Source organism: Corvus hawaiiensis, chromosome 1 (genome assembly GCF_020740725.1).
Source record: "Corvus hawaiiensis isolate bCorHaw1 chromosome 1, bCorHaw1.pri.cur, whole genome shotgun sequence".
NCBI classification, from domain to species: domain Eukaryota; kingdom Metazoa; phylum Chordata; class Aves; order Passeriformes; family Corvidae; genus Corvus; species Corvus hawaiiensis.
Window position 1 is genome coordinate 56,740,228 of NC_063213.1, and position 13,735 is coordinate 56,753,962.

Consider the following 13,735-nt stretch of genomic DNA (forward strand, 5'->3'; position numbering starts at 1 on the left):
AGATAATTACACAAGTATTTTGCTTCATACTTAAAAATATATGTAACAATTATTTTTCAACAAATTATTTACCTTTAGGGTATCAGCATACAAAACACCAGCAATTATTAGACCAACTCCTTGCATGTGCTTATCAGATATTAATAATACACTAAATGAATTGCTGTATCTTTCTCTGCCCAGTATTTTACTCTATGAACAGAAAATGAACATGTTATCTTGTATAGTAAGGTTGATTAATATGGCTAAGTGAATGGATCATTTGAATTTATTGTTCTCTTATCAAAACAGTAAACATAATTTAAATTGAACATGCTGTGAAGTTCACATTCTTGTGGTACTTCCTAGTTAATTGACAGGAATATCACAGCAGCCTTCCCTTCTGAGGAATGAGCCTTACCCTGTGAATACTTTTATAGAAAGCAATAGGATTAGTCTGAGACAAATTGTTACCAATGTAAAGAAAATTAAGAGCTCTGTATCCTGTATATATTTGGTTGGATCATGGATGAGTCCTGAGAAGCTGTGGTGTGGCTGGAGAAGGCAAAGGCAGCCTCCTCATCCCCTTTCTGAATGCCCTGCAGGGAGACTGATCAGAATAGCTTTCTTCTGAGAAAAGGAACAGGGCACAAGGGCAGGGATCTGTCTGCCTCTTACTGTGTCCCAGCCACTGCATCCAGCCAGCTGCATGGAGAAGAGTATCCTGCAGCTCCATAGACTGTAGCAAATTGCATCTGCCCCCACCATCACAATCATGGAATTCTAGATAGGCTGGTGTGATGGGTTCCCAGCCCAGGGTGAGGACAAAAATTGAAAAAGAAAATCACTGCATTTAACAGGGAATCACTACATTACTGCTAGTGCCTTCAGGATTCAGTGTAACAACATTAATCATGTCTTTCGCTATTCATGTATCTGTACTGTGTAATTCCTCAGGAATGCCATTGTTTTTTTGGCATTAATTAATGTTGACTGTTTGTTACAAAGTATAACCATAGAAGGGCTGTAATTATTCTGCTTCAAAAATAGGCCCCAGAGAATGGGACTGCTCTTTAAACTTTCATTCCGGCATGTGTAAAATCACCCTTTAAACTGAAAGCCATTCAGTGGTTGGGGATTCTATATAACTGAGTAGGATATGAAAGAAGCCTCATCCTGCTCCCCTTCTGCTCTGAGAAGGTCCCGTTTCAGTTAGAGGTAGTGAGCCTTTTCATGAAACTACCTTGACTGATTCATCACCCATTGCTGTCTAAAACTCATCCCCTTTGTTTACACTTGTGGTTGCCTTTTACGCAAACACTCCTACAGGAAATGTTCAGGATGAGTATTCCAACACCTGTCATGTAAAATAGGGACATTCCATTCTGCTCAGCAAAAAGAAAAATGAGTTACAGATAGACACAAACTGTGCAAGGATGTAAGTTGTGAAGGTGCATGAGATACTCCACAGAAGAGTAGGAGGAACGTTAGGAGATGCCAAAAGATTATTGTGCTTTACAAAACGTTAGCATAGAAATAGAGCAAGAAGAGGAAAATAGGCAGTTAAAAAAAAAGAAAAGCCATGTAAAGCCTGTGTGTTAGTACAAATTTAGTGTCTGTTGTAGTTTCCAAGGCTCTGTACTGTGTTGCTTTTATTTGGTGTTACAACTGAGTATATTTGTGGGCTTCCACTGAATTACTCTTTTTGGTATTAGGAACTCCTATCACTGTAACGAAGGGCAATCTGCTTAAATGTTTTTCTTCCTTCACATCGTAGGCAGTGGGGGAAAAGCGTGAGCTTCACATGACGAGCAGCCAGTCATAAGTGTATGTTACCTCAGGGTGCCAGTGTTCTCTGAAGAAATATTACTCTGGTGTTTCTCTTCAGGTTGCATCTTGCTGTGATCCCCTTTACCAAGACAAAACCCAGCATCTTTACTTTACCATGGTGGTGGGTTAGCCTAGTCCAGCAGTCAGACTCCCATCCAGGCGCTCACTGACTTCCTGCACCTCAGCTACAGAAGGTAGAGAGCAACAAGGAGCAAAAAGCTCATGGGCTGAGATAAGAGAGGAACATTGCTTTCCAAGTACCATCATGGGCAAAGCAGGCTTATCCTGGGGAAAATCGACTTAGTCTCATGCCAGTCAAGGTTGATACTTGCTAAATCAGGTGGTGGGCAAAAAAAGGGCGGATGTTCAAATAACACCTTCCCCTGCCTTTTTCCAGGCTACACATCACTTCTGACTCTCCCCAGCCCTAGCAGCACAGGAGCAGCTCCCCTCTTCTGCTCCTTCCTCCTCACACTGTGCCTACTCTACCCTAGATCATCTCCAGAAGCTGCAGTTCCCTCAGGAATACTTGCCTGCTCCATAAGCTGCAGTGTGGATATCTGCTCCACCATGGAGTACTTTCTCCTCTTACTTCTCTTACTTCTCTCTCTCCTTGGTGTCCCCTGTGCAGTTTCTCACTCCTTTTGTTCTCTTCTCCTCTTTCCCTGCAGCCTTTTCTGCCCTTAAATATATCTTCATGGAGGCACCACCGTCCTGTCTGACTGGCCCAGCCATGCACTGCGGTGGGTCCGTCGGAGCTGGCTGGAGCCGAGGGTGTCTGGCAGGGCACAGCCCCTGGTCTCCCCCGACTGAGGCCCCTGCAGTTCTGGCTGCTGGTGCCTAGGCACTGACACCAAAACCAGCTCCATAGCTTCTTTTGTCTTTGAGTAGGTACTTGAATGTTTTGGTTGACAGCCATGCCATCGTCTTTTGGATTAGGCAGGCAGAATCCTCCAGAGAATCTGGCAGGTCTTAAACAAGCAGTAAGTTGCTGCAGATAATTGACAGGTATTTTTGTGGAAGTCAAGATGGTGGGTGACTCTTAAAAGGATCGGAGTGGTATTTGAAAGCCAGTGGCTTGGAAGGGATTTATGGATCCTGGAAGAGGGTTAAGAGGGGTCAGTGAAGCATAGAGGGGATAGGACAAGGTGGAGACGAAAGTGTGTAGGAAATCAAGGCTTTCTGTTCCTGCTGCCTGAGTCGGGAAATGTGAGCCATGAATATTGCCTTTGGCAGAGGCAGAAGCAGCTGCTCAGCCTATCCCAAGCCCAGCCCCATCCTTGCTGATGAGAGAGGAAGAATATGCAGGATATATTTCTGTGTACTATTGAGACTCATGACATAATATGGTATTGGTTGAAAAGTTCATCATAATTTGGCCTGACATTCAGAGCTGATAAATTCAGTAAATGTTGGACTGAGCAATCATCATCAATACCTTACATGGTGGAACAAGCAAAGATGCAGCATTTCCATAACAAATTTTGCTCCTGTTTCCATTATGAGACTTTTAAAAAATTAAAGCTATGTATTTTCCTCTAAAGGAAGTGTACTTGTTCATTGCGTCCCAAAATAGCTCAGTTTTCAATTGAGTTACAGGTAAATATTTTATATTTGCACATTGAACATGTAGCTTGAATAAGAAAAAGATTGTAAAGCTGTGATTGTCTGAAAGGAATTGCAGTGGGATAATGTATGTATGTGTCTCCAACTTGAGCAACAGCCAATTAGCATCAGTTTTGTGATACTAGAGCATGGCAGAAATCTCTAATCTGAAATGACAGGCACATTCTGTGTCTTTGTTTGCAAACATACAATATCCAAAGAACACTGATAGACATCAGTAGAGGTTTGGTCATGACTCATTAGAGCTTGTTCCTTCAATCTCCTAAAGCACGAAGGTTTGTTGAATAGAATTGATCATTTTTCAATTAACTTTTGAAGTACGATTTTCTCTGTAATGCCAAAGTGTGGTATGCCTGTCTACCACAGAAAATTTCTCAGGGAAAAGCAGACATGGAAAAAACTAATCCTTGAGGCACATGAGGACACTCTTGCAGTTATTTCTAGAACTTGGTAATTGAGATAATACTGGGTACTCGTCACTAATAAAAATGGATGCATTTCCGTTAGATGAGTGAAATTATCCTGATTTAATTAGGTAGTGATCTGGCTCGTGCATGTTTACAGCCTTAATCCAATTTTCTAGCAAAGGTTAGTATCTTCTGATGTTAGTTACAGTGTCAAAGAGAGCACACAGCCCAGACCCTGTCTGATGTTTCTTGCAAGTGGCTGACCAAGTGAATGAAATCATTTTCCAAATGCAAGGCCTAATGGTTTTTACTAGGCTTGTGTGCAGCACGAAATTTTAAGCTGCAGCATTTGTTATTCTGTATTTAAAGTTCATAATAACAAGGCTATGTTGTGATTTTGGCTTCTGCTCTTTTTCTAACTTGCTGAGAATTTAGAAACAGGACAGTAATGAATCACAAATAGCAGACAGTCATTTTACATTCAAGTGCCCTTCTTTACACACATGAAACTTTGGGCTGTTCTTCCAAGATAATTTTGAACTGAAATCTCTTAATACCCATAGTAGTAAGTAATAAGTGTAATCAACAGTCCTACCTGAATACTAGAAAATAGCTTATAAGGACTCACTCTGAATTTCCTGGAAGAGGAGATACAGCACTTTTTTCCCTCATGTTGCTCTTCTTCTTTCTAACACCTTTTAAATTTACGCTTTTGCAGTACACTTTTCTGCAACACATCTCATTTTTTTTGTGGGTAAAGAGAACTTCTGTAAATTATATTCATCTTTTGAGTCCGATGGGTAGAAAGGAAGATACGCCAGCTTCCATTGTCAAATACTTTCTTTTTTTACCTGTGACTGGAAGAAGACTCTGAATTTAGAGCCTGAGGACATTGCTTGCAGCTTGAAATGAGCAGAGCAGAATTGTGTTATGCTGGGCTTGAGGAAGAAAGTTGAAACAAAACCAGCATCAGTTGTTGGAAAAATGTTCTTGATATGTTTGGTAACTGCCTGAATGAGTTTACAGAGTTGACAAATGAATAGGATACATGAATGTCACCCAAAAGGGACTTACCATGGTCTACTGACTAATCTTTCAGTTCTTCAAATATTTTTTTGTTTGATACTATGTCAACCTGGAATAAAAAAGAAAAAAGTTGGCCCAAATTCAGTGAAACAACTAAGTTCATACTTAAAATAACCATACACCTAAATGTTCTTGGCATGTTCTTCACATCTGCAAGACTGATCCAAAGACTTCTAGGATTTGATGAAAGTTAAAATGGCACAGAGTGAGCAGATAATGACACGTATTAATTCTACTGATGACTGAAACCTCCAGAGCTGTAGCCCAAATTCTTACAAATTTCTGACCTGCAAAGAAAAACGATGTAAGTACAAGAGGATTCAATACACTCTGTATATTTCTTTTAAGGGTCCAAACTGTATTATACCAGTTGTCAAAATTACCAGTTCCCGATTTTTCCTGGGGAAGCAAAGGAAATAAAAGGCATCACCTAGCAGAAAATGGGGTTCCGAGTTTACCACCTTCCTTCAGAGGTGGTAATAATTTAATACTGTCACAGCATCCATAATTTCATGGTAAAATCTCCATCACTGAGATCTTCAAATAAAAGCTGAATGCTTTATGAACCAGCTGTATACAGAAATAGCCATGTTTTATCAGAGGTCAGGTGGGAGCTTCCAAATTTAATATCTATATATTTTATAGTATTTTCTGTAGAGATGATCAAGAAACATTACAAGAAAACAATAGTTTTGTATTAATTATTTAGCAATGTCTGTAAAGCATACCTTAAAAATGTATCCAACTAAACCAATATTATCAAGCTGAATTTTTGAGCTATTTTTACACCCATGTTCAGATATAATTCCTTTCAGTAGTGTGCCTTGAATATTTACTTGCAACATGCCCAAGTCCATAGAGAAGAATAAAAGCAACCAACTTCAATTTAGCCTTCATCCCTTTTCTCATATTTCATGCCATGCCCTTCTCCAAGATCATTGTGGTTGCTAACAACAGAATTGGAGGACACCCTGCTGCATGGATTATGGAAAGGGTGTATGCCACCAGCATATGCAGAAATGCAGTTTCATGAGCTACAGTCAAGTGCATGCAGAAAATAAACTTATTTATCAATATTTTTTCTTTCTTGTTACAGCATCTTCTTGCCTGTTCTGCAAATATAATTTTCAAGTTGACAGTATTCTTTTAATCTGGAATGCAGGGGATTTCTAGTATTTGGTTTTGAGTCTGCTGGTTCATTCTTTTCACATTACTAAGATCAATGTCAAAACATGAGTACAGATAAAATAGTTCCTTCAGCTGTGGAAATGTCATAGAAGATTGTATCATTATAAGAAAACAGAAAGAAAAATCAGAAATGCTGCTTATGTTTATTCCACTGTTTTAGTGCTAAACTTTAATCTAAAGGTAGTTTCTGTCCTATTCAGTAAGTTCTATACAACAGGTTTTGCCAAGTGAACCTTTTCCCTCTATAACATTAAATAAAATTAAATTTGTCATTTAAACAGTTTTTCTGTTTGAAACAGGTCCTTGTGTCTGTTAAAATGAATGGTAAAATTTCACTTCACCATGGCAGGACAAAGCATAATCTAGTGAGAATGCAAAGTGGCGTGTGGTTTAAAGTTAAGAGCAAAAAACTGCTATGTATTTCTCTTACTTGGACATCATTCTTTTGAAGTTGTATGGAGATACAGAGACATACTTTTGCTATTTTTTTTAAGTATATTGATTAATCTTTATACTACTGTTAGTCAACCTCAGATAATTCAACGAGAAACCATACCTTAACTTGATAAGGACATTGGTTCAATTCCATTTGTTCTAGCAGCATCTTGTCTATTTTATATTAATAGTTGGTTTTATCTCCTGTGCACATATTTAAGTGAAATTTATTAAATTAGTTTTGCAGATTATGGCCAGGGGTTTACTTGTTTGCCTGCCACCTTGTCTTGATAACTGCATATTGATTTCTTCTTTATATGTAGGATATGATGCTTCAGCTGTTTCGGGGACTGGATTTTCTGCATTCGCATCGTGTGGTGCATCGGGATCTGAAACCCCAAAATATCCTCGTAACCAGCAACGGGCAGATAAAGCTAGCTGACTTTGGCCTTGCACGAATCTACAGTTTTCAGATGGCTCTTACCTCAGTGGTAAGTTTCCGCAGGTTTTTATATTCCTTTTAATATAGCAATGTGAACCATGTTTACAATTGAAGTTGTGTCTCTGAAAATAACTGCTTTCCAGCCAGGACTGAAGTTGTTGTGATTACTGTTGAACAAGTAATTAGTTACTTGCGGTACAAGTAGTCAGTTACTGACTGCTGGCTCTAAATTAAATAATGACTGATTACAGCGGGATAAATATGTGCCAGTTTTCTGAAACTCTCATCAGTCAAGCTTCTGTAGTGATACTGACTTCCTTTGTACATTTAGTCAGACAGCTACAGTTAAAGTTTCTGAGGTGTCCATTTTAAGATAAAGCTCTTGCTCAATCCCAGATATTTTTCCTGAAAAACCCCCACAGATAATTGTGAAAATGCCACACCATCATGCTCTAATTTTCCACCTCTGTGAATATGGATTCAGTGCTTCCTTCCATATGTTACTGAATGATTCCAAATAGGGTTGTGCTGGAGGAAGCTCAAGAGGACCTGGCAGCCAAAATCACAGCTGTTTCCCAAGCCAGCTGTTAAAGAGTACCCCGTATGACCAGGCCTCCTGCCACTGTTGCCCCTCTCCCAGCTCTCCTGGTTGTCTTTGGCTCAGACATGAGCTCACTTGCAGAAGATTTAGCCCTGTCCTCCATTAATGCTGGAGAAACCCTGCCAGCTCCTCACTTTATGACCCCATTTCCACGCTTGCTGGCCCTGCCCCCAGAATCAGCTGCTGTAGCTTGGCACAGCATCTCTGGAGCATATTGAGGAGCTGCCATGCTGTGTACATGTTGGGTATCTCTGGGGTTTGTTGCCTGCTCATGATTTTTTTGTTTCCTTTTTCTGTTCTGAGTATCAGAACTGCTATGACAGTAACTCTTACGATAAAGACAGAAAAAGGAGAACTGCTGAAAAAGGAAACTGAAAGAATTCACTTTGCATTTTACGCCATATTGTAGAAATTAGCCTGGCTCATGTTGAAAAAAGCAGTTCATTCTTATTATTAGTTTGTGCAAAGGTCTTCCCATTGTTTTGTGATGTAACTATGAACATCCGGCTTCAGAGTGAATGAAGGCAGGAAGCAACAACAGAAAATTACATCATCTTGGTAAACACAGGAAAGTTTCCTTGTCACATAAAACATACGTAAACCAGTGTGTTAGGGCTAGTCTTTTTCGTTGTCTGTAGGATGTAGTCTAATCCAAAGCTGAAAGAATGTGGCTGTTGAGATCAGGGAAGATTGGTCATGTAACTCAAAACAGACCAAAAGGAGAGACGGGTTCTTCTGAGTTGCTCTTATTTTGTTTCCCAATTATCAGTCAGTAGCAGCTTCAATGAGTGTTTCTATTGATGCATAAAATTATTTAAGCTAAAACTGCAGAATGTTACAAGGTTTCCAGCAGGACATTTCTGTTAAGTTCTGCATGAAATGAGGAAAAAATATATACAGAACTGAGCAGGAGTTTTTCCATGATCAGGTAGCCTTCTTAGGAAGGAAGTTCAAAAGACGCAGAAATCTACACAGCAAAAGACCTGCTTGTAAGAGAACATTGCCAGGATTGCTTTGTAAAGCATGTACATTTGCTCAAGTATCTGATACTTGCATGCTAGAAATCATGTGTTAAAACCCATCAGCTGGTACTCTTGGTGCTGCTGCGAACAAGAGTTGTTCAGGCTGAGGGATTATCCACATGCAAGTTTTTACTGTGTTCAGATAAGCATCCAAGTGTCATTGCAGCTAAGACAGAGTATTAAAATAGTTAAATTATTCTGTGATCAAGGATAAATCAAGTATATGGGCATAGACGTAAGTAATGGCTTTCACACCTAGAACTTAGTGTGTCATTGTTTTCTTATTTAAAAAAAAAGCATAACCATGACCGTGGGCTTTTTAAGTTAAAAATTAATAGTTTAAAAGTTAAATTAAAAGTTAATAAATGTTTTAAAACATTTAGTGTTCGACATCTTTAAAATAAACTTTTGTCTGGATACATAGAAAACTGCAGGGGTGTGTTGCTTGGAATGTGATAAATGTGGTATGGTTTTAAATGTCAATCTTCACTGATTGCTGGTTAGAAACTTTTACTAAATGTGTTTTAGCTATCCATTTTCCTTTTCTGATCATAACTTCTACCTTTGGCTAGCTGCTTAGGTGTGCAAATGCTTCTTTTTTTAACCTCCATTGAAACTTAGTACGGGAAACACAGCTAAACAAAATAACTCCAAACCCCCAAACTTCTGGTTTTTAAACATAAAGACATTCTTGACTTTACCATTCCAAAAATAGTCTAAATTGCAGTTATTCACCAGGCAGTGAGTAAACCTTCATGGACTTCAGCAAGACTAGCTTGTTTTGAAGTGTTTGCAGTAAAAAAGTGTTGAATTATAAAAGACATGTATATATCTATACATACATCAATTAATAAAACTCATAGCTTGCAAAGGTTTGCTTTGGATAGTGATAGTGCAGAGACCCCAGTGATAAAAGACTATCATTGTGATCAGTACAAAGGCTCTGCAGTGTTTCCTTCAGAGGAGAAGCTTACTGCAAGATAAACTACAAGAATCATCTTTTGAAGTATCAGACCATTCCTAAGATGCATCCTCATTTGTTGCTCACAAAGAAACTCTTCAGTTGGGACAAAAACAGCTTGCCATGAAAGTAGCCCAGTAAAAACTTATCCAACCCAAGTGCTCTGGGTGCTGCAAATGGTAACTTCAAAGTAGTCTCTCTTTAACAGCCAGTTATTTACACAATGCTGAAGAATCTTTCTGGCAGACCGGTAGTCCAGGCATATTGCTGTCATTTAAAGAAATCTCTTGACATTTCTGTCAGTGAATGAATAAAAGATTCAAACTAGTGTTACACGGGCTCAGAGGGGCAGGGTGGAGATCACTGCTCCCAGCTGTGTTCAGACTGAGACCTGATACGGGTCTGAAATAACAGCACTAGAAAGAATGAGGTTGGGCAGGGATGTCTCAGATGCTGGGTAATAGGGCATGCTTTTGGTTTTGTGCAAAGTGAGACTCTTTCTCAAGTGTTGGTCTTGGCCCTTGGGGAAATTTTGAATAGGCTTTGTGATAACAGAGAAGCTCCATAGGACAGAGGAGGTAGATTGATGTGACTGTAATTTTAGAGTTGGATAGCAAAAGCTAATGAACTGTCACGTTTTTCCTGGTGTAGAAGAATGGGCACTCAGTTCTAACTTTCTCTGAGCAAAGGAGGAATTTGGTGTCTGGAAAATCTGAAGTTGTATTATCAAAATGGAATAATCAATTTATCTATTTCTGTTAACTTTTGACTGCATTAAAGAAAGGAAATGAAGCTGAATCTTGGCATACAAGAATGTTAAGTGAGATAAGGGTATGCAGTTGTGATCAGAGCATCTAGGTGTAGCCAAGGCTGTCCAGGTCTTAAAAACTTGCCCGCATCAGGGTCTTGAGTGAAACTGGCAAAATGTTAGTGTTTGTAAAACACTTACAATACTTTCTTTGAAAACGTGTGCTTTACCTTAGATGTCAGCACTACTGAAGGGTTTTTTTCCCCGTGAAATGCCAACAAAATTGGTTTATGTCGTCTTTTTTAAGAAAAACCCACTTGTTTTCAGATTTATCCAACACAGAAGGGAAAATACATCACTTTCTCTGCTGATGCTCTAAAAAAAAAAAAAAAAAAGAGAGGGCACAAAATATTCCACAGTTACTTTCAGTAAATAATTTTAGATTATGCTAGCATTTTATTTAAGTATTCTTCGGGATAAAAACTTGCCATCCAATTCTGGCAGTCACTTCAGTGCAAATGGTTTACATGTCACATCATGCAAGAACTTGGATTTCATTTTGTTGGTATAGTAGCAAGGGAGCATAAAATAATTTTCACTAACGGGGCTTACTTTGTAAAAACAAATATGTAAGTTAGTTACAGCAGCAAAAACAACACCAAAAATGACAGAAAAACTCTCTTCCAAAGAGGAATGAGTACTTCTCTGTACTTCTCTGCCCACTGTTGCATTGTAATTTTCCAGTAAATGCCCCCCATTAGTAAATAGTTAAAATGTAGACTCTTGTCTGAGCCAGTATGACTGATGAGATCCCATGCAAAGATTTTTTTTTTTTTGCTTTGCCTTGTTTTTTATCTTTTTTTTTCCTCTTTTTTTATGGCCACCTCTTCTGAGTCTCTTGCAGTGCAGCTTTAACCTGAGATACATTGAGGATCCCTAAGTGGACCTGACTGAGCAATCTATTTAAAGTTACCATCAGACATCAGAGGATACCTATGAAATTAAGCAACCACCTGCCACTGGTTAAACTAAGTGTTAAAGAATGTCCTAATGAAATCAGTAGAAATCAGTACAGTGACACTTGATTTTATCTCATGCATGATTTAATAAGATCATAACTCTTCCCTCCTCTGACAGGTGGAAGTGGCACTGTTTTGGTATGCACTTCACTGTTGTGAGGAAGCACATCACCTGAGATCTGGGCCCTCATCTCCAGTTCTTTCATTATGGTGCATTTGTCTAGTCTACCCAAATGTCCCTGAAAAGGAAAATGAGTCACAGACAGGCACCCAGTGGATCAAAATATGTGGGTTTGAGCTTGCCAGTGCTGTTGCTGCTGAGAGTTTGTGGCTATTTAGAAGTGCAGTAAGATCAAATTTGTTGTCTTCCCTCCTAATACACAGATCTGCATAAAAAGTCCATGTGTCTGGCTTTGTGAAAAAATTAGTGAATTTTTCTGATGTTTTAACATCGGGAGGGGTCTTTATTGTGTCCTCCCAACACCCTCTAGGAAGGTTATTTCCATCACATAAAATGAGTCATTTATCTCTGGAGTCATCTTAAGAACAAAAATCATTATCAGCACATTGACGGTAAGGTCTGCAGATGACTAAAAACATTTTAAGATATATTTATGATGACTTGACTCAGATCAGATGTTTACTAAGAAGATGCAGATTTATATGAAAATAACAATGACAGAAGAGATTATTCAGTGTCACAATATTAATCAAAGGGCAGTATGGAAATACACATCAACAGAATTAGGAAATTAGAAGTTTCTTATTCATCTACATTATAATAATGTAAGATAATTTTCAAAGCCAACTTTATTTTTGTTGCCCATCATAAAAATCTTTACATTTTTAAGGCTTGTCTGGAAGAGTCATACCAGCTGCTCTCGTAGAGACAGAGGGTTTATGACAAGGTTGTTATTTCTAGAGACATGTTCTAGAAATAATCTACAGGTGCTGTTTCACAGTCAGCATAAGCAGATGTAACATTTCTACTGCTGGTGAAAGAATGGCCCTGCTTTTGAGTGCGCACTTCCATCACTTCCCTTTCTTTGGCATTAGTGGTCGCTCCCTTGCAGTCTGACTGAAAATGAACCCTGTAGTTAAAAATTTTCAGGTGGCTTAGTAGATGCAAATCACTGCATGGCCACATGACTGAAAGCACTGACACACAGGGGAGGGTGAGCAGAAAAATGGGGTCATCCACTCCCTAGACACCACTGTCTTAGATTTGTTGGAGGCAGTTGTGAAACCGCATCTGAGTGTTCAGCTGAGGCCTTGAATAACTAAAGTAACTCAAAGGCAGAAATGTTTTTCAAAACCTCACAGCTCATTTGATATATGCTGTTCTGAAGATGAACCAGTCAGCTGGTTCATTTAAGGCTGTTACTGTATCTGACTGTAACAAAGCTTCTAAGGGCATCTGTATCAGTGTTTGAAATATTTCTTACCCCATGATGCCAAGACCTGTGTTCAGCACTCTGTGCTGTTTTCTCTGCAGCTGATGCCAGGACTCACCCTTGAGACCTGTCAGGAATGCAGAGAATGCAGCCCTCTGCTCTGATTGAGACCCAGGTTTTTCATGAACCATAAAAAGCCTATCTTTTAATCTTTCAAAGAAAGTAAATTATTTCACAGTAAACAAGCAAATCTGCTTCACATGAGAACATTTTCTGTGCCAGAAAACTCCTTCCCAGAGCTGCAAACATTAGAATATATGATATGTGAGGACAGACTTTGTCTAGACTGAGCTGAGCATCTTTTGCAGCCCTGCAGCTGCACCAGTGCAACCCTGCAGAGTAAATTTACCTCGTGCTGGTGGAAAAAAGGAAAAGAGGTGCGACTTTGAGCACAGTTCATATCAGAACAAAGGAAGTTTCTGCTGGTTGACTATGTGCTCTATCAAAGGATAATGTTCAAGAGAGGATGCTTAGGAGGGAGAGAAGAAACATTTTTCAGCAATCAGAAAGGTAGCAATTTCCAATGCTGGAGCTTGTATCTAGACCATTGCCTATAAAAATTGCTGAAGTACCCAACTTCCATAAACTAATCTGCTTGCTTTTTGAGCCATTTCTACTTTGGGCTATAGTTAACTTCAGCACTGTGAGAAAAGCTTTTTATTTTGTTTTAAATCTGACATCTGATAATATTACTTAGGTTCCTCATAATTCTGCTTTTGTGAGGCATTGCCTTTTCACCTCAGGGTGAAATTGGTGTCATTTTGCAACAGCACAGTTCTGTTGGTGGAAGAAAAATGTGCTCAGTGGAAATAGGCCTTCACATGTTGATGTGAAGATAAAATGGCATGTCCTCTCCTCTCCTCTCCTCTCCTCCCCTCCCCTCCCCTCCCCTCCCCTCCCCTCCCCTCCCCTTCTTTCTCTTCTCTCTTGTCCTTTC

The 13,735-nt window shown here is 39.2% G+C and overlaps 1 protein-coding gene across 5 annotated transcripts in view; it reads left to right on the forward strand.

Annotated features, from left to right (window-relative positions):
• CDK6 (cyclin dependent kinase 6) overlaps positions 1-13,735 on the forward strand; it is a 141,539-nt gene that overhangs the window by 50,956 nt on the left and 76,848 nt on the right. For all 5 annotated transcript variants that reach the window (XM_048305556.1, XM_048305563.1, XM_048305533.1 and 2 more), the window contains exon 4: positions 6,875-7,042. In XM_048305556.1, coding sequence (XP_048161513.1) covers positions 6,875-7,042 — 168 coding nt within the window. The remainder of the gene's footprint in view (positions 1-6,874; positions 7,043-13,735) is intronic.